The sequence below is a fragment of the Hesperophylax consimilis genome, chromosome 28 (assembly GCF_061612785.1).
Source record: "Hesperophylax consimilis isolate HC1 chromosome 28, BYU_Hcon_1.0, whole genome shotgun sequence".
Classification (NCBI taxonomy): domain Eukaryota; kingdom Metazoa; phylum Arthropoda; class Insecta; order Trichoptera; family Limnephilidae; genus Hesperophylax; species Hesperophylax consimilis.
Window position 1 is genome coordinate 279338 of NC_142863.1, and position 25290 is coordinate 304627.

The following is a 25290-nucleotide window of genomic DNA, read 5'->3' on the forward strand; positions in this document are numbered from 1 at the left end:
AGGTTTAAATCCAGTATGGGAAAGTATGTGACGTTTTAAATCATCCTTTCGAGAACTTGAATATTTACAGAAGTAACATGAAAAAGGTTTTTCTCCGGTATGAGCACGCATGTGAAGTTTTAATTGTCCCTTTTGAGAACATGAATATTTGCAATAGGAACATGAATAAGGTTTTTCTCCTGTATGTGAAAACATGTGATTTTTTAGATGTCCCTTTTGAGAAAATGAATAGCTGCATTCGGAACACGAAAATGGCTTTTCTCCTCGTAGCTTCTTCAGGTCCGTTATTAACTCTGAAAAAGTTCGCGAATTAAAACTTAATGAATAGTTATTTACAATTAAAATAGAAAATGATTAATACCAATTCATTCAAACAAAAATCGAATTTACCTAATGTCTGGGAAATACCTTCGGAGTTCTCTAAGCATTCCTTCTTAACATCCAACAATTCTATGTCAATTTGCGTGAAAGGAATTCCCCCAGCATCGTCTTCTCGGGGTTCTACCTTGATGGGAACAGTCTTCACATTAATGCTACCTGCAGAAACAAAACCACAATTCATTGATTTGTATGTCAAGACAACCTGAGAATTATATTAAAAATTGCGGTCGACGGTGGTACTTATTATCATTATTTGTATTTACAGTTATATACAACATTGTTTAACCAAGCTCTTACTAACAAGATACTTGCAGGGGCTTAGCCTTAGTGGGAGTTTCGGGCAATCTACAATGGACATACCAATTTTCTCTGGAAACTGGAAGGGTATTTCTATAAACTAACATTAATAGCCCGGATGGACGAGCGTACATACAAAACTTTGTCGATAAGCACAAGCTTTGGACAAATACACCGATTCAAAATAATATATTGATTCATTAGTATATTATCAGTTTTTTACTATTCGTTTTTTCTCTTTCACTTCACTTTATATGTATAACCAAAAATATATTTTTTTAAACATGTATGTTAAGTTATGCTTTTATTTCCCCTTTACACAAGAGTGATTACACTGTCAAAGGCAAATATGTTTCAGTTATAATCTGAAACACCTTATTATTATTGTATTGTATAAACTACTTTGTAAATATTGATGATTAAATTTAAAAAATTGCCTGGTTTGGGGGGCCTCAGCCCGGGTAAGCACCCGGCAAGGCTAACATTACCAATTAAATTTTTATAATTTTTTTACTGCTAAAGTATCATAAAGAAAATTTAAAAAATCAAAAGTAGTGGACGACAAGAGGGGAAGTCAAAAAAAAGCAGCAGTCCTGACTGCGTCCATCTGAAACAAGCAGCAGTCCTGACTGCGTCCATCTGAAACAAGCAGCAGTCCAGACTGCGTCCATCTGAAACAAGCAGCAGTCCTGACTGCGTCCATCTGAAACAAGCAGCAGTCCAGACTGCGTCCATCTGAAACAAGCAGCAGTCCAGACTGCGTCCATCTGAAACAAGCAGCAGTCCAGACTGCGTCCATCTGAAACACCTTTGATATACCCATTGCAACTTACTAGTTGGCTGAACACTCTCAGCAAACTGCAAACATTCCTTCTTTACATCCGGGAGGTCGATTTGTATATCCGTATACGGCATTTCCCCTGCGCCTTCTCCCTGGGACCCTGGCTCCGTCTTGATGGAAACACTCTCCGAGTTGGGAACATCCATGGCTGTGATAGCGTCCTGTTATGCAAGGATAATTGTTCTAAGCTTAAAATAAAGTGTATTTTGATCAAAGCACTAATTAATTAATCCATTTTTTGTGGTAATAAAAGAGATTCAAATAGATTACAGATGGAAAAACCTTAAGATGATTTTATTTATCATTAACAATACCACTTTCCAATAAACGGTCGCTTTAAATAAAGAACTGACAGGATATTGACCGCTCAGTTGGGGACTTAGTAGAATCGCAATGTTTGCTTCACAAATGTGACTTTCAGTTAATGAGAGTCATTCTTGTGTATTTAGTCACATTAAGTGCAGAACTGTAATTTGGTGTTGGTTAAACCAGCTGTCTCGTATACCAAATTGTCTTCTATTGACATCTAGGGATCATCAGAAAAAGGATTTGCCTCTTTCGCTCAGGATCATTTCAAAATTAAAATGATAAAGTCACCAATGAAGTGGGATAGTGTGTGAGTATTATCTGATTGGCCAACTTGTGAAGGGAGGTACTTAAAAGCCTCGAATTATTAATATCCATACTTTCTCTATCAATTGTAAACACCAGAAGGACGCAGAACTACGACTCCGTGTTGAACGGAGCGGCGACGAGAAACGAATGAAAAGGTGATCGGGTCTACAACAGCTAACAGAACCGCGGGCGCACTAGTTATTACTATAGTTGCTGCAAGGAACTGCCGGACCACCAGATGAAGTTAATAACCACGGGCGCACTAGCTATTACTATAGTTGCGGAATGGAACTGCTGGACCACTAGATGAAGTTAATAGTAGCTTGGAATTCTGACAGCGGACGTAAACGAACGATGAAAAAACTCATGTACAACCACAATCTTGTCACAACCTTGTTCAGGAGTTCACAACCTTGTTGGCGTTGGGTAGTTCAATCTGTTATATCGAATTCTGACCAATTGAGTGTTAAGCGAAATATTCTTACAATATAAACAAGCACCGATTAAGAATTTTAGGTCAATATAAGAACCAAACTACGGACAAAGGCCCGTTTATAAGAATAGGCCGGTGGGGTAATCCGTAATATTTTAGATCGTCTTTATAATTGGAATAGGGATAGAAGAATACGCCCATAGAAGTGACTATGCCGCTGTCACTTGTCTATGTCAACTGTCAACCGAAAGTATATTCTTCCTCCATCATATAAATACATTTTTTTATTGTTATTAAGTTTAATTTGTAGAACTCCATTTTAATTTTTATGTTTTATATATTCAATAATATTGTTATTGGGTTTATAAAAACAGTTTATTTTTAAACTAGTTCTGCTGTGTAATTATTATTACGCGTGACAGCTGTTTCGCCCTCTGAAGACAGTTTGATAATGCCTTTAGAGGGCGAAACAGCTGTCACGCGTAATAATAATTACACAGCAGAACTTGTTTAAAAATAAACCCAATAACAATATTATTGAATATATTTAAAAAAAATTATAAATACATATTGAAACGATAGATTCATCAGACATTGTTGCATGTGGAATGTTTTTGTCAATTCTGGGACTAGCACACACTGCAATAGGAGACGCACAGTTGAAGAAAAAAGTAAGGAAAAAACGACGTTGGAGTGTGCGTCCAATTAATCATAAAAGTAAGAAAACAGCACATTTCCATAACGTGTTTAAAGACATGGCGGCAATAGACAACGATCAATTCAATCATATCATATAAATGACGAAATTGCTCAACCCAAAAAATCAATTCCGCGTAATTTATATTAATTACTCTCGTCTTCAGCAAATATATATAAAATTCGGTAAAATATCTATTAACTCTAAAATTGTTCAAATTCTATTGTTCGATTGTCAAATAGTAGATACCATAAAGTATCGATCGAAAATACATAAATCTCGGTATATATCTTAGCGTTCTGCAATCCGTATTACCCCATTCACACAGAGCGATTTTAGTTGATCAAGTCGGAGTTGAATGACACTTGAAAGCTAATGGACAAGTGTGATAAGCCTTTCAACGGAGTTGATCATGTTTTTATTTGAACGACGAAAGTTGAAAGCCCGTCTACTTTTGTTGTTCAAGTATGAGTCATCGTTCAATTTTCCCGCTGAATAGAAACGTGTGAACATATGTTTCAAGTCGCTTGCCATTTTCAGTTCCCTGCGGTCGAAAGTAGACGTTAGACGTCCCAGTTCCTACAATCATGGCATCTACTTCAACGAAAAAATGTATTAAGTGGTCGGATGATATGATGTTTAGATTTATGGATACATACTAAAGCCATCCTTATCTTTGGGATCAGAAGCAAGAAGTTTGCCAAAATAAGAATGCCCGTGACACTGCAATTAATAATATTATTTTTGAAATTTTACTGTAACTTAGTAGTTGATATTATTAAATAACACGTCCCTAATGTTTCAAATTTTTTTTTTTTATCTACATAAGAAATTTTCGGGCACCAACTATTGCAACAAACACTTCTTTTATAAACAATGATTTCGTATTTTTGTAACTCTGTTCATATAAGCCAGAATTGAAAAATAATCCCCGTTGCCAGGTATCTTAGCGTAATTTGTAACTTAGTTTTTGCCGGGACAGCCACGCGCATAACTGAATCCTGTTTTTGAAATTTTTCTTGAATCTTAGACAACAGTACAACAAATTGTTCTTCCGAAATTCGCAAATGATTGCGATAAATTGGTCGAAAAATTCCTCAATGCATGTAACTATTAATTTAATTGAATAAAGAAACATAAAAAAAATAAAAAATAGCCTTCGGTATCTTCTAACGCCATCTCTCTGAATATACTGTTAGAAGAACCCAATACGTTTCTCCTTATAATCCATTCTCTGGCCGATATACGACTTTTTTGCGCTTTTTCATGTGCTAAAGTTCGTTCCGTAAAAGGTCCAAAATCATAGGGGCGCAAGCAGCGATAACTTCATTTGACGCCATTTTGATTAATAATATCGGTTCGAGTTAAATTGAAACGTCTGAATGGTAACTTGTTCAATTTTTATTATTTTTCGGAATAACTTATTGAGTAAAACCTCAAATTATAATATTTAAATATTGAAGACAATATTAGTGATTCTTAAACGCAAATCTGAAACAGAAAAATCAGAAAAGGAAACGGTCATATCTGGGACGGTCCCAGATGTGACCGTTTCCTTTTCTGATTTTTCTGTTTCAGATTTGCGTTTAAGAATCACTAATATTGTCTTCAATATTTAAATATTATAATTTGAGGTTTTACTCAATAAGTTATTCCGAAAAATAATAATTCATTTCTAGACTTGCAGAAAAAGTCAATAGATGTCGCACATTAAAAATAAAAACAATAAGATAGGTTTATCTATAAGACGCTGTCTAGGATTGCATTTAGTTCGGGTTGAATCTTGCGATCATACATAAAGATAGTTGCCAATAAAAATGTGCGGTGAAAAAACGAAGACAACGTTGGTAGTTCTTATTCGAAGTATGATACAGTTAAAAGTGACCGATGAGGATAGGGTCCCATTAGCGCAGTTGGTAGAGCATTGTCCCGGAAAGACAAGGGTCCTGGGTTCGTGTCCCAGATGTGACCGTTTCCTTTTCTGATTTTTCTGTTTCAGATTTGCGTTTAAGAATCACTAATATTGTCTTCAATATTTAAATGTTCAATTTTTGTCGTTAACTAAAATCGCTATGTCTGAATGGGGCATTAGAGTTTGAAATCTGGCTCGAGGTCACGCGGGAATTGACGGTGTCGACGGATGTTTTAAAATATTATCATCTCGTAAAAATATTGCTTAGTTCTTTGTGATAAAAATATAAAGCCAGTGTAGTGTTAGCAATTTACAGACATATATTCAAGTTGACCTAAATGTACTACCTACTTTAGTGAATTGACAGATTATAGGTTATTCCGACGTAAATTACTCGTCAGGTTTTTGCAATCGCAGAAGACGTTTAATGGCTCGTTAAAAGTGCTTTTTACCAACGCCTGATTGGCAAATATGTCTACCTCCACAGCGTATAAATGATATCGATTACATCGACAAATTTATTCATATTATTGATCTATGATTATCCTGTTTTAACTTATTGTTTTGGTGAAATTAATTTTTTTTAAACATGTAACAATGAAATTTTTCATTTTTATATTCAAGATAAACAGAAAGGGGTCAGAATTCGACTGTCGTAGATAAGCACAATCATGTTTTGCAAATTGTCTTCAATGTTATTTTCGTTTTTCATTTATTTAAATTTCCTGTTATTTTTGGGTTTTTTCGTCTCAGATTAATAAGTTTCCATTGGCAAAGTTTCCTCTTGAGAGCTGCGAAAGTTTATTTTCTCAGGACAATGCTTTGCCAGGTTAACCTTGCCCTGATGAAACATTTTGATATTTTTCTGCTTCAAGGACGTTTTTATTTTAAAATAGTTTTGGGCTAAAGAATTGATGAGCGCAATTGTATTGTCTATGGTAGCAGCTTTTTTAAAAAGGCATTGAGTTACTCTATCTTGTCTATTGTCACCGCTCCGTCAGCTATATCCGTGGTTAAGTAGTGTAAAAACTTTTTCTGTGGTTTATTTATTCTCCAAACTGACGTTTATGATACCAAGGCCTCGAGACGAGTGCTTCTTGTCTCTCCTACATTACTGCTGTGTCTCACAAACTCGTTATTGTCTCACAAACTCAAGATAAAAGTAAGAAACACTCTAATGTTTTCATATTTTTTAATGCAAACGTTGTCATGTATGACAAAGATAGCGGGCGGCGTTTCCGTCGAACACTACACTGACTGGATAACAAGATACGCTTACTCGTTTACACTATAAGACGAACACGGAATATTGTATGAGACGACCTACTGCTATTAGGTTATCCTTCATATACTTACGTGTTGCTCTCTCACATTGGATGTAATAAATTTATTTGTTTTTATTCTGTAAGGTGAGTTGTTTTTTCTTCTTTTTTGTTTTCTCCCAAGGCGTCACCACTCACATTGACAGTTCAGAGAGTAGATGTAGCATTCGATTTAGTTAGTTTGTGGCCACTGTGTCAATTCTTTCCCTAGCCACATGAATATACGAGATTGTAAATGATTTGTCAGTAGTTTGGATAACTGATGGGATAACTGACTGATAACTGATACGTATCTTTTGGCGTAAGTTACGTCAGGCCACGAAATTGAGTAAGTGAACGTGGTTAAGGCCAACTTATACCTCAACGGTCACTTTATTTTGGGAGAAGACGCCATTGGAGTGTATGTTATTATTCAACACAAACTATAATAAATCACTGGTAATATACTTAATCCACCTATTTTTCTAGAGGTTAGCCTAACAAGTATACTGGTGGGAGATCCCATGCATGTTTTTATGCTCAGACAGTAAGGACTACTGCCTATCAGAAAAAGCAATTCAACAAAGCGACTCAACTGCTTAACGATGCTACATTGACCATTGAAATTTTCAACGTTACTTACAGACAGTTCAGCAATAAAAAACGCATGTAAAAAAAATAGTAAAACTGTCCCCATGACTTCTTTACACTTAGATGTACCATTAGTGTATAACCGTTTTATGTAAAACATGACATAAATACTTAGCTTAAATATAACGATCCTCTATAAGTCTATGTTTAATGCCTTGTTCCAGGTCTGATTGATTCCCAATTGAGACCTATATCCAGCATTGCTTTTAGTAGTGTCATGGATCTTCCTAACTCTGGTAGTACCTCTGTCGAGATAGAGACAGGGACTCAACAAGGAGATAGAGATGGAGGTTATATGGCATACAGGGAGATATATCCTGACCTGGCGACAGTTAAGACGGAATGTTTGGAAAACATGGAGCAATTCGGTCACACAGCTAGTAAGTACGACGTTTAAATAACAAGAACTGTTCATAAAATTAGTGCGAAAAGCAGCCACATTAAATGGGGCATGGAGTAAAGTGTTGAATTTATTAGGTACCCAACTATTAATCATGCTCACCAGGTCAGACCTAAATGTCCGTTAATGATTTTAAATAATAATAGAATATCGCTTATTTTTCTTCGCTGAGATGTTTTTTCTTTTTTTTAACATTTACTCCACACGGGAGGCCCTGAGAAAAATAATTTCCCTCAGGGCCTATGTCATATTTGGAGATGCTGTGTGGAGGGTCTTTTTAGAAGAGGAAGGCTTGAACATGGCTCTTGAAGAGCCCCATGTTGTAGGAGGGAGAAAACACAGAGGCCAGAAAATCGTTCTAGAAGATCCCCGCATGAGCGGTTCCGCCGGAATCTGTAATGACGGTCGTTAATAATTTTGTTCTTCTCGAGGTATGTGAGCAGTTTGTCAATGTGGCGGTAATTGGCCGGGTTGGAGCGGTCACCTTTTGAAATACGGGGAATGACCGCTTTTTTCCAACCAGAGGGTACAGAGCCAGACTTCAGTGACATTTTAAATAGCTTCGTCAAAATTGGAGCTATTTCTGTAGCGCACCTCTACTATACCAGGGTAGGTGTTCCGTTGGGCCTTCACCTCGAATTGGATTATATTATAATTTATAATTTGTGTGACTTAAAATTTCGTATTTATATTATATATTGTATGATGGACCCCGAACCAAATTTCCTTTGGGCGTGCTGTGTGAAGTTATTGAAAAATTCTTCCTATCCAGATACCGTCACCGTTAAGATAGAACCAGATAATGGAGAAGGAGACAAAGGTGATATGGCGTACACGGAGATTTACATCGACCCGCCTATGAAGAAGGAATCTTTGGGGTGCGCTGAAAATACTAGTCACACAGCAGGTAAGCGCGACGATAAATAAACAGGAGTAGTGATTTGAAATATTCACAGCCAAAAGGATTTATCTGATCAGAACACTTATTAATAAAGAAAAAAACACATATTTTATTAGAAGAATGTATTGTAAACATTACTGCCACCTCACTTTTTGTCGTTTCCCATAAAAAAGCATACAAAGTTTCATAAAATTTTCTCAAATTGTGGTCGGAACCTTTGGTTTCATAGATTTTATAGGTTTACATTTCAATTATTCTGTGGTTAATTTCTACATTTGATCATAAAGCTTTGTGTTTTCGGTTTTAATTGATATTTCTAACTATGACGGAAAGGGAGAAAACGATATTTATGTGTCCATGGGAGTTGTTCTCATAATTGAACAAATTGGGCCGACAAATTAAAATGATTTGCGTGTTCCTATTGCATAAATCTGTTAATTTAGTTTTGGATCTTCCTAACACAGATACTGTCAGAGTCAAGGCGGAACCAGGGAGAGGAGAAGGAGACAAAGGTGACACGGAATACGCTGAGATATATGTTGAAGTGCCGGCTATTAAGAAGGAGTGTTTGGAACACGCTGAGAAGATCAGTGATGCGGCTGGTAAACACTATTTTCTCTTTAAGCGCATGAATCTGTTTCTTTGTTTGTCCCGTGCGCGTTCCTATAGCATTCATCCGATTGCGATGAACATTTCAAAGTTGGTTCTTATTAGTACCAGGAGTGTTTACAGAGTGGTTTCAATGGTAGAACAAGTCGGGGGCGCCCTTAGAAGATTTAACGCTTTGTCTCGGTTTTGGAATGAGTTACATATCCAATTAATTGTGATGTATTTTTTTTCGTTTATTGAAATATAATTCTAACATTTTCATACAAAAAAAGAGATAACATTAAGTTACCATAAGTAATATTCAACGGTTAACAATAATGTTATTTCCTCATTAAAAATGCACCCAATTTTCAGGTACACTAGAATTAACAATCTTAAAACGTAACTTCAAACCATTCATTCAACGCCGCAACGCCGGGTACACATCAGCTAGTTTCTTATAAATTACGGAAAGATTCGGCGTTCTTGCAAGTTAAAGTTAAATATCATCTGCTCAATTATTTATTTACTCATGTTCTCCATAAAACGGTTATGCACCAATATATTGCTACTCAACGACGATTAATGAATCGGCAACTTTTAATTTAGACATTGATTAACTTTTTTTTCTTTTTTTCAGGAACTTATTATTCAGGTGAATACAATCAGTATGATAAACCTGAAAGAAATTCACCCAGGAATTTCAGTGAGCGTCATCTGGTTGATTCAACTCCTCCTATTTATACCTCGCCCAAACATTCCAGTTCGCGAGATCCTCGTTTCAACAAACGCCGGCTGACTCAGAGTGAAGAAAGATCTTTCTCATGTTCCATCTGCAACTCTTCCTACTCTCGAAAGTCGCATTTACAAGACCACATTTTGGCTCACAGTGGAATCAAACCTTTTTCATGTTCCGACTGCGACTCTTCCTTTACATTTAAGTCAGTTTTAAAGAGACACATGCTGACTCATAGTGGAATCAAAGCTTTCTCGTGCACCAACTGCAACTCTTCATTTTCACGAAAAGGTCATTTAGATGACCACATTTTAACTCACAGTGGAGTTAAACCATTCTCATGTTCCGACTGTAAATCCTCATTTACACAAAAGTCATATTTAAAGAAACACCAGGTGACTCACAGTGGACTCAAACCATTCTCATGTTCTGACTGCAATTTATCATTTACACAGAAGTCATCTTTAAAGAGACATATGCTGACTCATAGTAGAATCAAACCTTACTCGTGTTCCTACTGCAACTCTTCATTTTCACAAAAGTCATATTTAAAGAAACACGAGATGACTCATAGTGGACTCAAACCATTCTCATGTTCTGACTGCAATTTATCATTTACACAGAAGCCATCTTTAAAGAGACATATGTTGACTCATAGTGGAATCAAACCTTTCTCGTGTTCCTACTGCACCTCTTCATATTCACAAAAAACTGTTTTAAAGAGACACATACTTACTCACAGTGGAGTTAAACCGTTCTCGTGTTCGGAGTGCTCTTCTTCATTTTCACAAAAGTCGTCTTTACGGAGGCACATGCTTACGCATAGTAATCTAAAACCAATGTAATATTCCGACTGTAGCGGTTCATTTTACCAAAAAATATTTTGAAGGTTTAAGTTGGACGTTAGCGGTACCTCAGCACCATCTAATGGCCTCCGTAGGTGATTGGTTTACGATGCTTGTCTACAAATCAGGAGGTCGCGATCTATGTTGAATTATAATTTATTTTTTAAATTCAAAATAATATGCACATAATATGCACATAATAATAATTTTGCGCGAAAAATAAACGGTAAAAATAAAGTTTTTCTTTTATAACTTTAATTCAATTTTTTAATGCTTATTCATAAATACCCTTTAAAGTTTACCCCAATTTTCGTTTGTTTAAATTTGACCCAAGGTCGTTAATAAAGTTAGGTGTTTGCAAATGAATAATTTGTATGAATTTTCGCATTATTATTTAAGTTACTTGTATTTTTGTGTTTTATGATAATTGAACTCGGCCTAAATAGTGGCGGGTGATTTATATTTTCTGTTCATTTTTCAAAGTAGCTTTTGGATTGTTAGATTTTTTTACTAATTTACAACTTCTCTAAAATATTGAGTTTACGGTCTTGATTTATTGGCATTGAGTGAGTTATTTTTATCTAGGAGATGTTACGCAAATTATGATTGTATGTATTTTATTTCAATTTATTATTATGGATTATTATAGAACGAAAGAAATAGAAATTTAAAGATTTAATAATAAAACTACCCAGCGGTTCATAATAAAAATAATGTATATTATTAAAATTAAGGTTTCTTTTTTTGTGCCTTATAGACTATTGCACCGATTTCGCAGAAAGATTCAAAGTTTGTTCTTATCAGTGCCAGGGGTTTTTCGAGATTTGTTCAAATTGAAGAAGTTGGGGACACCCGAGATAGACTTTACCCACTATATCTGCACTGGGAATGAGACGCCGAGTCCAATCCATGTCGATATAGCCGCCCTTAAGGTGAAGAAGTCGGGGACACCCGAGATAGACTTTACCCACTATATCTGCACTGGGAATGAGACGCCGAGTCCAATCCATGTCGATATAGCCGCCCTTAAGGTGAAGAAGTCGGGGACACCCGAGATAGACTTTACCCACTATATCTGCACTGGGAATGAGACGCCGAGTCCAATCCATGTCGATATAGCCGCCCTTAAGGTGAAGAAGTCGGGGACACCCGAGATAGACTTTACCCACTATATCTGCACTGGGAATGAGACGCCGAGTCCAATCCATGTCGATATAGCCGCCCTTAAGGTGAAGAAGTCGGGGACACCCGAGATAGACTTTACCCACTATATCTGCACTGGGAATGAGACGCCGAGTCCAATCCATGTCGATATAGCCGCCCTTAAGGTGAAGAAGTCGGGGACACCCGAGATAGACTTTACCCACTATATCTGCACTGGGAATGAGACGCCGAGTCCAATCCATGTCGATATAGCCGCCCTTAAGGTGAAGAAGTCGGGGACACCCGAGATAGACTTTACCCACTATATCTGCACTGGGAATGAGACGCCGAGTCCAATCCATGTCGATATAGCCGCCCTTAAGGTGAAGAAGTCGGGGACACCCGAGATAGACTTTACCCACTATATCTGCACTGGGAATGAGACGCCGAGTCCAATCCATGTCGATATAGCCGCCCTTAAGGTGAAGAAGTCGGGGACACCCGAGATAGACTTTACCCACTATATCTGCACTGGGAATGAGACGCCGAGTCCAATCCATGTCGATATAGCGGCCCTTAAGGTGATTTTTCACAAAAACTGTGCTAAAAAAAACAAGTATTATTTATATTTTATAAATATTAAAAAATTACAATTTTGGTGACTTTCTCACTTACCACACTAGGCTCACGCCCGTATTGTGGCAGTCGCACATGATACATGTAAGAATAACAATAATAAAAGATAACGGAAAAGGAAATCGTTATGGTAAAAATAAAACTAATAAATGCACATCATTGTTGAAACCTCATTATATTATTATTATTAAGGTAAATTTTCTAAATCAATATTGTAATATATTATAAAATAATACAGTAGTGAATGGTAGAAAAAGCCAGACGCCCGAGGAAGACTATTTCTGGACTGGAATGAAATATGGAGTCGAATTATATGTTGTCCACTATGTTAAGAATACGCATAAATAGTACACCAATCACATAAAGCGTTTCCAATAATAATACAATTATTCTACAATAATGAAAACAGAAAAACAAAGCATTGGATTGAGGGGGTCAACTTTCTCCAGTGAGCTGCGACGTTTGAGTCTGGACTCTGGCGGGATTCCACAGTCAAAGGTAAAATTATTATAATGTGAAGATTTGCTCAATAATACCGGAAACTAATATTTTCAATGGACGTTTCTTTGGTTCTTTTAACAATAGAGCGAAATTGGTATATTCCCGTTTTGCATAGTATCCATTTTTCCTTTGTTTCATGATGCAGTTTTTTTCTCTTCAAATTTTCGAACAAAACGAACCACAGCTTATAATAATAGTATTTGGCTGATTTATACAGCGTAGAGACACCGTTTTTAACTTGCGCTGTATAAATAAAAACATATTAAATTTAAGTGGCTTTCAACTAACATTCATGATAATAACTAGTGGTTTACATCTAAGACTGATATGTAGTGACTTACGACAAAGGCTTATAACTAACGACTTAAAACTAGTAACTTACATCTAAGACTCTTATCCAGTGACTTACGACCAAGGCTTATAACTACTAACTTAATGACTTACGTATTTACAACCGTGGCTCAACTTTACTAAGGTTTGGTGGCAAAAAAAAATAAAGGAAAAAAAACTGGAGCGAAAACCATAAATCTGTTATTTTTTATAATAAATGTGACAAGTTTAGTGCCAGATACAAACGTTACACGTCGTCTCAGTCTGGGTCGGACTTCCGCCCAGCTCTGAGACCCCGGCCTAGGGTTCCTACCTTGGGGCGGGCGTCCCAATCAAATATAATCAACAATCAAATCAATTTAACTGATCGTCCAATATTTAATTTATTCCGTTAACCTCTGATAAAACTGTTTCCTCCCTTCCCCCTCCCTACTTACTCATCGTGTAATCAGTCTACATCCTTTCTCGTTCTAGTACTAATAAGGTGTCAGCTCTTTTATTTCTATCTCTTTCACTCATTGTTTTATTTTCTTCTATATTTATGTGTCTGTATGAAAATAACTTTAGTTAATATAATAAGCCCTGACGAAGCTTTAGCTAAGCGAAACCTGGTTGGCTGTTAATATTAATTCATAATAAAAGTGGTGTTTTACCAAGTATATTTTTTTCATTTTAGGATTTTATCCCCCGTGCGTTAACACGTGGCTTTTGAGATTTTTCTTCCAATAACATGAATAGTTGCAGTCGGTACATGAAAAAGGTTTTTCTCCACTGTGGGTAAACACGTGAATTTTAAGTCGTTGTCTAGAACATGTATAGTTGCAGTCGGTAAATGAAAAAGGTTTTTCTCCGCTGTGGTTAAAAGTGTGAATTAAGATTACTCTTTGAAGAACATGAATAGTTGCAGTCAAAGCATGAAAAAGATTTATCTCCACTGTGGGTAAACGCGTGAATTTTAAGTTGTCCTTTTCTAGAACATGTTTTGTTGCAGTCGGGACATGAAAAGGGTTGTTCTCCACTATGTGTCAGCAAGTGACTTTTTAGACAAGCCTTTGTAGAATATGAATAGTTGCAATCAGGACATGAAAAAGGATTCTCTAAAGTGTGCGTAAACACGTGGCTTCTTATGCTTTCCTTCCAATAACTTGAATAGTTGCAGTCGGCACATACAAAAGGTTTTTCGTCACTGTGGGTAAACACTAAAATTTTAAGACTTCGATTTGCACAACACGAATAGTTGCAGCCGAGACACGAAAAAGGTTTTTCTCCAATATGGGTGCGCAAGTGCTTTTTTATCGATGACTGATGAGTGCAGGAATAGTAACAATGAGGACACAGGCATTGTTGTTTACCAGGAATCTTGAGGAATCCGCCTGAAAAACATTACGCATAAAACTGATAAAGATATATTACTTGTAAGGAGGTAGAGTAAAATCATACAAAAAGGCTAATATTAAGAAAGCACGAATCGTTGATATTCAAAAACAAAAAAAAAACGGTTTTACCTGCTGTCTGGATTATTGTACAAGAGGGCTTTAAACTTTTTTGACATCCGGACTTAATGGTAACAGTCTCCACAATAAAGCTACCTGGAGAAATAAAACACAATACGTCTGTTGATATGCAGAGAAAAACAGTGAATTACTTAATAATTAATTAATTAAATGATAATTCAAAGCAAAAAAAACCAACAAACAAGAGTATTAGAAATTATCGCCAAGGGACAACTCTGTATTAAAAAATATATTCAACTTTTTCAAGTTATTTTTATTATTTTATAGTTACTTTATTTATTGAAAAATGCGTCCATTTGAAGGTATATTTAATGCATCATTATCTGAAAAAAAACGAGTATGTTCGTTTTGTTTTAGCCATTGAATGATGATGATGTTTTTTTACTATTTTATGGTTACATATACTTAATCTTTTAAGGAATGTGTCCATTTGAAGATATATATATTTTTTTATTTATTCGAGACACAAACAGGATATTTATAAAAACATTAATTATGGATTACAAAATAAAAAAAATAAAATTATAAATATCCCTAGACTAATGTGTCTGCAGCAATCACATGTGCACATTCACATAAGCAAACATGTAAAACAATGACAGTATTTATATATAAAACTTAAAACTTAATTACAAAGATTGAAGCACATTATAAGTAGAAAAATTTAAAGAGTATATTTAAAAAAAAATCTAAACCACTAAACAATTATTTAATTTATTTATTTTTCTTTTTTTTTAGTGGGTACAGAACTCGTGGAGATATTTCTTGAACCAAGTTATATTATTTGCAAAAATATCTATGACCGTGTGTGTTTTAGCAAGATCATTGTATGATCGAGACATTCTTGACATAAGATTAAAATATCCAGTGTTATTTTATACAAGTAAAAAAATAAATTGATAGTTTTTCGAAATTCCAACGTTTTAAGGTAGATTTCAGGTAAATAAGTTTGTAAGGTAAATAATTTATGTTTTTTTACTTCTATCATGTATTTCACATTCTGAAGTCAGTGCACTTTACCCCTGGACATCCTGTATAGATAATCTTATAAGAAAAACCTTCAAGGGAGAAATTTTTATTTCAATTCGAAAAATGTTTTTCAATATTATTTTATAAAAGCATATACAGGATGTCCGGGGTCAAAGTGTAGTAACTTCGGGAGGTGATTCTACGTGATGGTAGAAGTAAAAAAGAAAAACTATTCTCTTTGAAATTTCAACTTTTAGATGTACTTTTCAGCTACAAACGAACAATTGCGCCGGCGTGTGCGTACTGCATTATTATTGCTTTTGGATCATTTGAAATTGACCGGCCGATCCTAGAGCTAACACCCACTACCCCCTTCCCGCGCTTTACAGCTGTCATTTGTTTACTTTAAAGAATTATTATAAACAAATACCTCACATGTACTCACTATACATGTGGGTCACATAACTCGATAATGGGTTGGAGGGCCTGAAGGCCGCCCGTTACGTAACGAGAAATTCATTCATTAATTCTTCTGGAAGCTGATTACTTCAATGATCGTTTCATGCCGTGGAAAAGATAAGGATTTTTAATCCACATTTACGACAACATACTTACAACATACCTCTCAACGACGGAAACACCAACACACTTTCTGTGAAAACCCTCGTGTTCAACCCCTTAAGAAGATACCTTACTGTCCGACGAAACAATTTGGTGAAAAATACTGTTCCACTTTGTGGGTGTACCGGTCAGCAGGTTGATGTAGGTACCTAAATAATTAAGGAAATTAATATTTCTGTAATCACACATTATACAACGCCGAATCCTTTATGAGGCTTATCACCGGACACGTATTATGTGTCAAATGGGATTTAACCGTAGTTATTAAATTTCGGTTATTTTTTTCTTGGTTCCAATGCTCTCATGCATCCTAAGATAAGAATAATTGCTGTACATTAACACGTGTAGAAACTGTTGAATTTTAACCCAATAAATATGCAAGCAACTGGCCCAATCAGCCAGTTGTCCGATGACATTCGTGAAGTTGTGTTTCAATTGCAAATCTTTCCTTAAGGTACCCCCGAGAGGAAACTGAACTTTTACAGTCAATATCACTGGCGTAGGTGTCCAGTACGACGTGTATTTACTTGCCGTGATAGTTTAATGTAACTGGGTAATAGTGATTGTGTTAGATATACCTACACTACAGGAGCACGCATACCAACTCACATCACGTTCTTACAACACTCTGAATCCGGATAATCTGTTAATTAAAGCGCTGGGTAATTATAACTCGCCAGCGGATCTCGCTTTCAACTACAAACATAGGATGCCCAAACTCCTCATCATGAAATTCCATGAGAATGACGACAGCGCCAGTGAAGAATCAGAAGAAGAGGACGATAATTACTAGCGCAAATTATCCTTTTTAATATAAAAAAGTTTTTCTCCCAAATGCTATTTTCTCCCCCCAGATAGATGTGCAGGACCACCGAAGCGAAAAGGATACAGCCAAAATATGAAAAAATGAACAGAGTAAAAAGTTCAGAACTTATTGTTTTTATTTTCCTTGTCATTTGTATGAGGTTTTTTATCCAGTTAAGAATTTTTCCTCAAAAAACTCATTAATGTAACGTAAAATCAGTAAAATAAATACAACCATCAGATGGTAATAGTAATAAGACCAAATGAGCCGCAGTACTAGTCAGCTAGAAACATGAAAGGGTATTGCTATAAGCCCTAGCTAGCTAGAGGATTACGAAAGAATCCATAAAATCACAAAAAAAAGTGTTTGCCTTAAACTTTATTGTTTAATTAAAACTTGCTAATTTAGTGTCATTATATAGTGTGTATTTAACAAGACATCCCCATTCTGTGCGTGTTTTATTCAAATAATTTTAACATCGAGTTAATTTAGTTAGAGGCGAAATTTTGTAATTTATTTACTGTGCCAATGCCTCGGTATACTAATGAAGAACGTGAGGATATTCATTATGTTTGCGGATTTTGTGATGGAAATTCAAAAAGCGTCGTTTTCCGAATCGAGATTTTCCAAACGCGTGTGTTTTATTACAAATAAAAGTCTTAAAACTCACATGTTTACCCACAGTGGAGAAAAACCATTTTCATGTGCTGACTGCAACTATTCATCTCATTGGAAGCAAAGTCTAAAAAACCACCTGTTTACGCACAGTGTGGAGAAACCTTTTTCATGTCGCAACTGCGACCTATTCACGTACTACAAAGTGTAAGTTAAAAATACACATATTTACCCACAGTGGAGAAAAACTTTTTTCGTGTCGCAATTGCAACTATTCGTGTTCTACAAACCAAAGTCTTAAAACTGACATGTTTACCCACATTCCAGAAAAACCTTTTTCATGTGCCGACTGCAACTATTCATGTTATTCGAAGAAAAATCTAAAAAGCCACGTGTTTACGCACGGGGGATAAAAACCTTTTTCGTGTCTCGACTGCAACTATTCATCTTCTAAAAAGAGAAGTCTTAAAAGTCACTTGCTGACACATGATGGAAAAAACTTTCATGTCCCGATTGCAACTAACCTTTGAAATATTGAGACTTGCTAAAAATTTCTCAAGCTCGCCTGTATTACATTTACATGGTTTGTATCTTCACAACTAGATTTTTTTTTGTCAAGATACAACAAAAAATTAGACATGTTTGTATATTAAGTTTGTAAATTTGATCTTGAAGCGATCAAATATGTAAATATAGTTATGACAGTATTTTTCCGAGGTTCTTCGTAACATAGCGCTCCGAAAGAGGAAAGATTCACTATTCTACGAGGTTCCTGGAATTTTGTAGAGACAAATATGTAAAATTAATGATAAAAAATGGTTACATTGAAATCGTTAAAAATGACATTTTAAATATCTCCCTAGTAGTAGCATATCGCAAATAGTTTTTATTTGACTACCGCTATGGAAATGTACAAGTTAAAACAGGCAATAGCAACATATTTGTAAAATTATAATTAGTTTTAATTAAAATTTTATAAAAAATTGTATACACAAAACTAAACATCGTTCCGCTCGGCCGGGGTAAGCGCGCGATGCGGTATCGATGCTTTAAGGAGTCTGAAATTTCGGGCCATTTTGGAGATAGGATGATGATGGGAGAGAGGAGATTCGGAAGAAGATTGGCGTTGCGTAGTTTGTGGATTTTGTGCAGTTTGTGGTTTTTTCGTGGCTTGTAATATAGCCACAAAACTGCTTCCGTCTGGCTTGTGTTCACACAGCCAGGCCCCAACACCTTACAGCCGGCCGGAGAAATCCCGCCGGCCTGGAGCAGGCGCACGCGCCCCAACTGCCCTTTTCAAGGCAATCTTCGCAATTCACTTACGTCGCCCCAACTGCCTTTCTCAAGGCATTCTGCAAATTACGCAAATAATACAAATTCTTCTCGTTTCAGAACAAACAACTCAAAATGCCTTACCACCGCACACCAAGAGGAACAGCGACATTCAAGCGCAACAAGCCCCTGCCCACGGCATTCCCAGAGGGAGCCACTGGCTGGAGATTCAATCCAGATACGCACGAGCAGGAATTCGTGTATGGATCCTCGCAGACCGGCTCCGGCTCGGCAACCGGATCACCAAGAGCCACATCACCCATGGTAGAGGAATGGACGAGGGCTACGGCTTCAAAGCGCCCCCATTCCCCCCCAAAGCCCATTTTTCGTCTGGTTCACGAAAACAAATACGAACCCTTACATAAAGTAAGCGAATCACTGCAAGAAATCCCGTCGCCACCGACGAAGAAACGCCCGACGCCACCAGGACCAGTGGCGTCCACAAGCCGAGACCAGGCGCCCACCAGCCGAAGACCTATGACTACAACCTCCTTGGGAAGAGTACACGAGTCCCGCCCGTAATCATGACCATAGGGTCAATGACGCACGGCGACATCACGGAAGAAGTGCCGAGGCACATTGGAAGTGCCCACTTCAACTGCCGGTATGCCAAAAGAGGCAAAATCAGCGTTGTGGTGAGCTCAGTAGAAGCCCACAAAAAACTGACAGCAGCCCTACGTGGAGAGGAGAAGCCTTTCCACACGTTCACCACAGAAGCGGAAAAACTTAAGAAGACTGTCATCAGAGGACTCCCGAAGTTGTCACCAGGTGACATAATGGAAGACCTTGAGAATCAAGGATTCCCGGCAAGGACTGTGGTCATGATGACCTCCCCGGGAACAGAATACCCGCTTTACCTGGCCCACTTTGGCCAGGAAACAAACATGGGCCACCTGAGAGCCGCAGTGGTCTACCTGTGCCACTGCAGGATTACTATGAGGAAGTACCGAAGCAACCACCTCCAACACGGAACACAGTGCCACAGATGCCAAAATTTCGGACATGGGTCCGGAAATTGCGCACACGTTGCCCGCTGCGTCAAATGCGAAGGACGTCACGCCACACCGGAGTGCCCGAAAACCAACAGAGAAGAGCCGGCCGTCTGCTGCAATTGCGGCGGAGCCCATCCCGCAAACTACGGCAAATGCCCCAACAGGGTGGCATACGTAGCTGCTCTCCAGCGCAGACAGGAGCAATCCAACGCCCAGAGGCGCAAAGAGGCAGAGCCCCGGGCACAGAGACCCGCGGCCCGAGTTGACGGCCGATCCTGGGCGGACGTAGCGGGCCGAAGCAACCACCAGCAACAGGCTCCTGAACAACAGGAACCACGAAGAGCCAAGCGCCAAACACCGGATCCTCTGATGACAAGGACATAATGATCCTACTGCAAGGCCTCATCAGGGTACGTGAAAGACTGGCCTCCTGCTCATCCAAAACAGAGAAACTGATTATCCTAATGGAGCTTCTCAAGGAGATCACACCGTGAAGCTCCATGATAAAAATGACAGCGATGGCGGAGAAATAGTATCCTTTTTTAATATAACAAAATATGTTTTTTCTCCCACAGCAATTCTCTCACAAACTTTTTTGCAGGACCACCGAAGCGAAAAGGACGCAGCCAAAACATGAAAAAATGAAATACTCAAATTCAGTAAATCACAAAGTAAAACAGCGTAAAAAGTTCAGAACCTATTGTTTTTCTTTTTCTTGTCATTTAAATGAGGTTTTTTATCCAGTTAAAAATTTTTCCTCATAAAACTTATTAATGTAACATAAATTCAGTCAATTAAATACAACCATCAGATGGTGATACTAATAAGGCGAATCAGCCGCAGTACTAGTTAGTTAGAAACATGAAGGGTATTGTTATAAGCCCTAGCTAGTTAGAGGATTACGAAAGAATCCATAAAATAAAATAAAAAACATTTTGGACGAAACGGGCCAAAACGGGCTATGAAATGAGCATTGGAGGGGATCCACCCTTTCCCAACGGCTGTATGAGGAAACTGCTTGTTTAATTTCCTTAGCCGCACACGTCAGGACTCTAATTTTTTTTTTGTAAAAAGAAGCTACATTTATTTTAAAACGATTCTTGACCCTCCAATGTCCCTGCATGCATGATTGTTAGTACGAAATAATGTATGCATACTTACATTAATAGTAACACATCAGAGATGTGTTCGCCTGATGGTTTGGCATCTAAAATTAAATAATAAAGAAGGAAAACAATATTTACAAGTGGAAGTATGATTGAAACATACAAATATACAAGCCGCGTATCGAGGGCAGTTTACCCCACTATGAAATGAGCAGTGGCGGAATTTGCCAGTGGCGTGGAGTTGGCACATTTTATAAAAGTTAAGATATTTTTAGAAATGGAAAAATATGGCCAACAACGTCTGTTACATATATTTAAAATTGAAGTAATTTAAAGTGAAAAATAAAAACTATAGTAGTGAATAATCAAAGTTTAATACACAAAAGAGAGAATTTAAAATAAACAATAATATCACTTTAAAAACTTTACTCAACAAAACCTAACGGTCTTTTGAAATCTAATTTGTCAACACCATTTTTCATTTTAAAATAGTGCGAAAACAATAGTAAAAGTAAACGAAAACAGTGTTTCCCCACAAATCATCTGCTGATAAATTCAACATAAACAAAATAAAAAAGTGATACTTAAAAAGTACATAAATCATTTGTTATAATTTAAATAATTCTTTGATTTATTATTGTCGTACTACACCATCTATCGACCAGTGGACAAAGCGTAATCAGTCACCTAGCAATATCAATATCTTTCAAAAATTATAAGTAAGCAGATAGATGTTACTAGATTGTAAATTTAATAAAATTTATTATAAATATAAAATTTAATATATAAAAATTATCAATTTTAAACTCAAACCATCTTTAAAAAATGGCCCCGAAAAGTGATATGGTTCAAAAATTTGAAAGCTTCAAAGAACAATTATTACAAAAATGACTGAAAGAATTATTACAAACAATGACTGATAGAATTAATACAAACAATGACTGAAAGAATCATTACAAACAATGACTGATATGATTAATACAAACAATGACTGAAAGAATCATTACAAACAATGACTGATATGTTTTTAGATTCTCACGGCCAAAAGCATTTTTGTTGTTTGTTTTTGGGGTGTTATGCCGTGTTGCGCTAACTCCTTCTTTAGCCGACGTTTCGGACAGCATTGCAGTGTCCATCATCAGGGCAGATCCGGTAGATCAGAAGATGTGATCACTTCACACCACCACATCTTCTGATCTACCGGATCTGCCCTGATGATGGACACTGCAACGCTGTCCGAAACGTCGGCTAAAGAAGGAGTTAGCGCAACACGGCATAACACCCCAAAAACAAACAACAAAAATGACTGATATGATTAATACAAACAATGACTGAAAGAATTATTACAAACAATGACTGATAATATTATTACAAACAAACTGATAGAATTATTACATTATAGAATTGATCTTCAACTGCAAAATTTTATAAAAAAAGAAATAAATAAACAATTTTTGGATATTAAAAACGATATACAAGACCTAGTTAAGAATGTAGAATTCTGCTCGAGCAAAATTGATGATTTTGAAAAAGAAAATAAAAAAACAAACGACCACCAAAAAAAAACGAAGCCAAAATTGATGAATTGCAAAACAAAATTGTTAAAACCCTCAAACTAAATCATATCCAACAGGAAAATTCTATCGAAATACAAGGAATTCAAGTGAAGAAAAATGATAACGTACAAAAACCCATTGAACTACTGATGTCGGCCCGAGACTGCAGTGACCTATTAAAAAATAATTCTTTGATAAGCTACTACAATCCGGACAAGCAAATTATTTCTATCCAATACAATTCAAAAGGAGAAGGTCATTAGACAAAACAAAATTAAAAGAATTCTCACCCCTAAAGAAATTAAATACTCGGAGTCAACGCATTAATGACAAGCTAACCAAGCAGCTCTTGTGCTTGGCAAAGTCGACAAAAGCTTTTGGGTACAAATATGTATGAACGAAGGACGGACAAATTTTACTAAGAAAGAGCGATGACTCCCCTATAATACGAATCAAGGATGCAAACGCCATACTATTACAGTAAACACGTACTGGGACATGATGAAGGAATCTTATTTCCTAGACTACTAATGATTAATGCACAGCAAAAACCAAAAAATGGAAGACATGGCAGACTTAATAGATAACACATCACCAATCCCAGCGAACCAATGACACAAATACTTACCTGCTCTCACTTTACAAATTCTTAATTTTAATTTTGCCTTTTTTATTATAATTTTGTAAATACGGAATTATTTGTTTTATAAATATTTTAAAACATAATGTTATAATTTATAATCTTAATTGCATAGTAAAACCCCTTAAAGTATACCCACGAACTGGCGATGCCTATGTGGGATTTTTTGATTTTATACATATATGCACTATAGTATTAATTTTTTTTTTGATTGTATAATTTTTTACTTAATATAAAATTTATATATTTACTCGTATATGTAAATATATATTATATATTTACCCGTATAACAAAAAATTTATTAATAAATAAAAAATAAATAAACGAAAAAAAAAACATTGTAATTAATTGGATACTTAACTAATTCCAAAACCAAGACAATGCGTTAAGTCATCCACAGGCATCCCAGAATTCTTCTACCATTCAAACCAATCTCACTCACAATACTCCTGGCACTAATAAGAACAATCTTAGATATTTTGCCGCATCTGGAGGATACCTACAATGTCATTTGTTAGGTACTTCTGCCCACACAAAAGTTGGCCGAACGATTTTTTTTTTTTCATAACAAATTTGCAATCAACTTTTGCCGTTAGTTTTGGTAATGTGAAAAATGACACCGGAAGTCATCGCTTTCCAGGACTCCTCCCGGGCCGAAATCTGGATGAATGCGTTTTTTTAAATAATCTTATTTGGGGTTAAAGCCCAGTACTAATTTGGTTCATGTGGCCTATGGGATGGGATTTTTACGGTCATCTCTTGGACTATAATGGTCTCAGAGATATCGTTTTCTCCCTTTCCGTCACAGTTAGAATTATCAGCTTAAACACAAAGCTTTATAATCAAATGTAAAAGTTAACCACAGAATAAATCAAATGTACCTATACCTATAAAATCTATGAAACCAAAGGTTCCGACCGCAATTTGAGAACATTTTATGAAACTGTGATTGTTTTATATGAAACAACAAAAAAGTAAGGTGGTAGTAATTAGCTATTTTTCTAATAAAATATGTGTTTTTTCTGTTATTTATAAGTTCCGATCCGATTAATACTTTTGGCTGTGAATATCTCAAATCACTTCTCCTGTACCACTTACTATCGTCTGTGTGACTGGTATTCTCAGCGTTCTCCAAACATTCCTTCTTTACAGCTTTTGATGTGTGCCATATCACCTTTGTCTCTTTCTCCATTATCTGGTTCTATCTTAACGGTGACGGTATCTGGACAAGAAGATTTTTTCAATAACTCCACACAGCGCCCAAAGGAAAAAAATTTCGGGGTCCGTCATACGTTACATTCATTATTAATACAATACGTTCACATAAAAAATAATTGTCTTTTGATATTATTGAAGTTTGGAAATTTTCCGTTTTAAGAAAAAAAAAAAATTCTGGAAAAAATTCTTCTGTGAAATTTGGAATATCAGAAAATGAGTCCCAAAAGTTTTACAAAAACGTATATCTTTTTTATATTGTGTGAAGTTTGGAAATTTTCCACATTGGGTAATTTTTATTTTCCTGAAAAATTATTCACGGAAAATGGATGAGGAAATTGTGTTAAGTTTTTGAAACTCTTACTATAAGATGTGGGGCAACTATAATTTTATAAATGAGCTCTGTACTAATCTATACTCTATTTAGTTTATTTCTGCGTCTTATATATCCCTTATATTGTTATGAGTACTGCACATATCAATGTTGCATTTTAACAAAGGAATTGAATGTTTTTTAAGAATGAAATTTTCTCTTATTTAATTAAACGTCAATACAATTTCCCCAATGTGCAATTACCCATGTTTTTTTCACTTTAGTCTGCATTTAGTATTATATTATTTCATATTTTGCCATAATTGGCAAGAAATAACATTATTTAATCCATACTTCTCAGCCTTTAGTGGCGGCCATCTTGATTCAGTATCGCGGCTTTGGGG

The 25290-nt window shown here is 36.2% G+C and overlaps 1 protein-coding gene and 1 long non-coding RNA gene across 2 annotated transcripts; one reads left to right on the forward strand and one right to left on the reverse strand.

The window, feature by feature from the left end:
• Positions 1-509: 509 nt before the first annotated feature.
• On the reverse strand, positions 510-2740 carry LOC149409984 (uncharacterized). The gene is made up of 3 exons (XR_016305049.1): positions 2620-2740; positions 1512-1680; positions 510-537 (listed from the first exon to the last, which is right to left on the reverse strand). It is a non-coding gene; the product is annotated as an uncharacterized LOC149409984 (long non-coding RNA).
• A 3515-nt stretch (positions 2741-6255) lies between these two features.
• Positions 6256-10666, forward strand: LOC149409985 (uncharacterized). Its single transcript, XM_089648738.1, has 5 exons — positions 6256-6338; positions 7293-7508; positions 8301-8435; positions 8894-9031; positions 9658-10666. The coding sequence occupies exons 2-5, from the start codon at positions 7346-7348 to the stop codon at positions 10596-10598; spliced, it is 1377 nt and encodes a 458-aa protein (XP_089504864.1). The 5' UTR covers positions 6256-6338; positions 7293-7345; the 3' UTR covers positions 10599-10666.
• Positions 10667-25290: the final 14624 nt, after the last annotated feature.

Excerpts from the sequence above, each read along its gene's own strand:
- LOC149409985 (XM_089648738.1), top strand. The coding sequence starts at position 7,346 with ATGGATCTTCCTAACTCTGGTAGTACCTCTGTCGAGATAGAGACAGGG. Across the intron at positions 8,436-8,893 it reads AAATACTAGTCACACAGCAG|ATACTGTCAGAGTCAAGGCG; the intron begins GTAAGCGCGACG and ends TTCCTAACACAG. Across the intron at positions 9,032-9,657 it reads GAAGATCAGTGATGCGGCTG|GAACTTATTATTCAGGTGAA; the intron begins GTAAACACTATT and ends TCTTTTTTTCAG.